This window comes from Priapulus caudatus, unplaced genomic scaffold, assembly GCF_000485595.1.
Source record: "Priapulus caudatus unplaced genomic scaffold, Priapulus_caudatus-5.0.1 Scaffold8, whole genome shotgun sequence".
NCBI lineage: Eukaryota > Metazoa > Priapulida > Priapulimorpha > Priapulimorphida > Priapulidae > Priapulus > Priapulus caudatus.
Window position 1 is genome coordinate 12,733 of NW_014577069.1, and position 2,548 is coordinate 15,280.

General features: G+C 51.3%; 1 protein-coding gene across 1 annotated transcript; it reads left to right on the forward strand.

Moving 5' to 3' along the window:
- Positions 1-216: 216 nt before the first annotated feature.
- LOC106806155 (ankyrin repeat domain-containing protein 50-like) lies at positions 217-2,062 on the forward strand (the record flags this gene model as incomplete). The annotated part of the gene is made up of 3 exons (XM_014808020.1): positions 217-273; positions 373-918; positions 1,333-2,062. Coding segments are annotated over 3 exons (1,188 nt in total), but the record flags the coding sequence as incomplete, so codon positions are not given.
- Between the last annotated feature and the right edge of the window lie 486 nt (positions 2,063-2,548).

The window sequence follows — 2,548 nt, forward strand, 5'->3', positions numbered from 1 at the left end:
GTCCTGTCGCCGGCTTGCTCTGGCCAGCTGGACATCGTGCGCCTGCTACTGGAGGCCGGCGCCGACCCCAACGTCGCCATGGCGAAGAGCGGGATGACGGCCCTGATATTGGCGGTGAGTAAGGGCGAGGAGGCGGTGGTGCGGATGCTGCTCTCACACGGCGCCGACCCCAACGCCGCGGACTCGCACGGACGGACCTCCCTGTACTACGCGGCTTGCTCTGGCCAGCTGGACATCATGCGCCTGCTACTGGAGGCTGGTGCCGACCCCAACGCCGCGGACTCGCACGGACGGACCTCCCTGTACTACGCGGCTTGCTCTGGCCAGCTGGACATCGTGCGCCTGCTACTGGAGGCCGGCGCCGACGCCAACGTCGCCATGATGAATGCGGTGAGGGAGGGCAAGAAGGCGGCGGTGCGGATACTGCTCTCACACGGCGCCAACCCCAACGCCACGGACTCCCACGGACAGACCTCCCTGTACGACGCGGCGCGCTCTGGCCGGCTGGACATCATGCGCCTGCTACTGGAGGCCGGTGCCGACCCCAACGTCGCCCAGAAGATGAGCGGAGAGACTCCGCTGGTGAGGGCGGCGTGGGTGGGCAAGAAGGCGATGGTACGGATGCTGCTCTCACACGGCGCCAACCCCAACGCCGCGGACTCGTACGGAGACACCTCCCTGAACTACGCGGCTTGCTTTGGCCTGCTGGACATCATGCGCCTGCTACTGGAGGCCGGTGCGGTTCCAAACGCCGCGGACTCGTACGGACGGACCTCCCTGCTCATCGCGGTTCGCTTTGGCGAGCTGGACATCATGCGTATGCTACTAGAAGCCGGCGCAGATCCAAACGTCGCCGAGACGGAAGAAAGGGGGAGTTTCACCGCGTTACACCTCTCCTGTGTTCGACTTCAAACCGAGGTAAAACTACGGGCGTACGTTGCGAATGATTGAGACCGAATTTTAGCAATGTCCTAATGTATTTTCTTATAGATGGTAAAGGTAATCAGTAATAGTAATCGGTTAATAGTTAATAATATATGTGTTAAATAGTTTTACCGCATTACACTACTCCTGCAATCTACTCGGGACTGATGAAAAATGCGGGCGTACGTTGTGAACGACGGAGACAATTTTTGCGATGTTCCAATGTATTTTTATCTAGATAATGAAGGTAATCAGTAATAGTAATCGGTTAATAGTTAATAATTTAATAATAGTAATAGTTAGTAATCGACAACAGTAATAAATGTAGTATGCTCGAAGAAACTTGTTCTTTAAGGAACGAACGTAAAATCGGGTTGTTAACGATTTTCGATTCTTTCGTTCACACAGATTATTACTCACCTCTTGAAACACGGAGCTGACCCGAACCTCGTCGATCGTAACAAGAGGACGCCGCTCGCTATAATAGGCAGCGAGGTGGAGGTGAGAATCTCCAGAGAGAGCTGGCGAGCAGAACAAGCGGAGTCGGTGGTACAAGCGGCTTCAGCTCTCCTACAGACGTGCGAGTCCGCCGGCGTACTTCTACAGGTTAACACGCGCGACAGTGAGGGCGACACCCCGCTGCACAGCTTCTGTAGGATGATGCTTGCATGGAAAGACGATGTTTACGCGCGAGAGAGGGAAGGGTGCTTGCAGATAGTGCACGCGCTGGTGTTCAACCACGGCGCACACGTCGACGTGGTGAACGCACGGGGAGAGACTCCGTACAAACTCTGGTGCCGGACGAGTTTCCACGGCAACGGGGAGTTGAGCGACGTGATACACCGCAGAATGAGAGCGCAGTATCATTCGCTAAAGTGTCACTGCGCGCGCGTTATCATCAGACACAGCGTTGCATACGAGAACAGGCTGCCTCCGAGTCTCATAGAATTTGTCGGGGCACACGCTAGACCGACACAACGTAGGCGACACTAAGCGTGTTAACCGAGGAAGCCCATGTAGGATCGGAGATATGCGATAACCCAAAAGATATTATCAATACTTAGTAGATCTATGTTCTAATTGTTGCACGTGTTGGCAGACATTGCAATGTAAAATCGAGTATATGTAGTAACACTATTCAGCTTATATAGAAATGTGTAGATTATCGGTATGATGCCTTGGTGAATTGGCGCGATTTAATAACCACGAGTACAAATGTTAAAAGTTTGCAAATCATTTTGCTCTGTAAAAAAATCTAAAGGCTTAGTTGCGTTCTGAATATTTAAAAAAATAAAAAACCATTTTACCATGAAATGTATGCAATTCGGAAAGTACTTAACTATTACCACCAGAATCACATATTTGATGTGCTCCTGCTACCACACACCACCAACAAATATAATCATTAATGACTCACTGTTCAGACGATCCACTTGTCAGCCAGTATAAACATAACTCAGAGTGAAAGATAACACACATAGTTTATTCGTCCACTTCTTGTTCCTCCATCTTCCAACTACCACGATCACACCACGTGACCCTTCACACGTACAGGGCGGGAACGCATAGAACAAGACTACGCGGTGTGATACATACCTATTAATAGGGTATATATATATATATA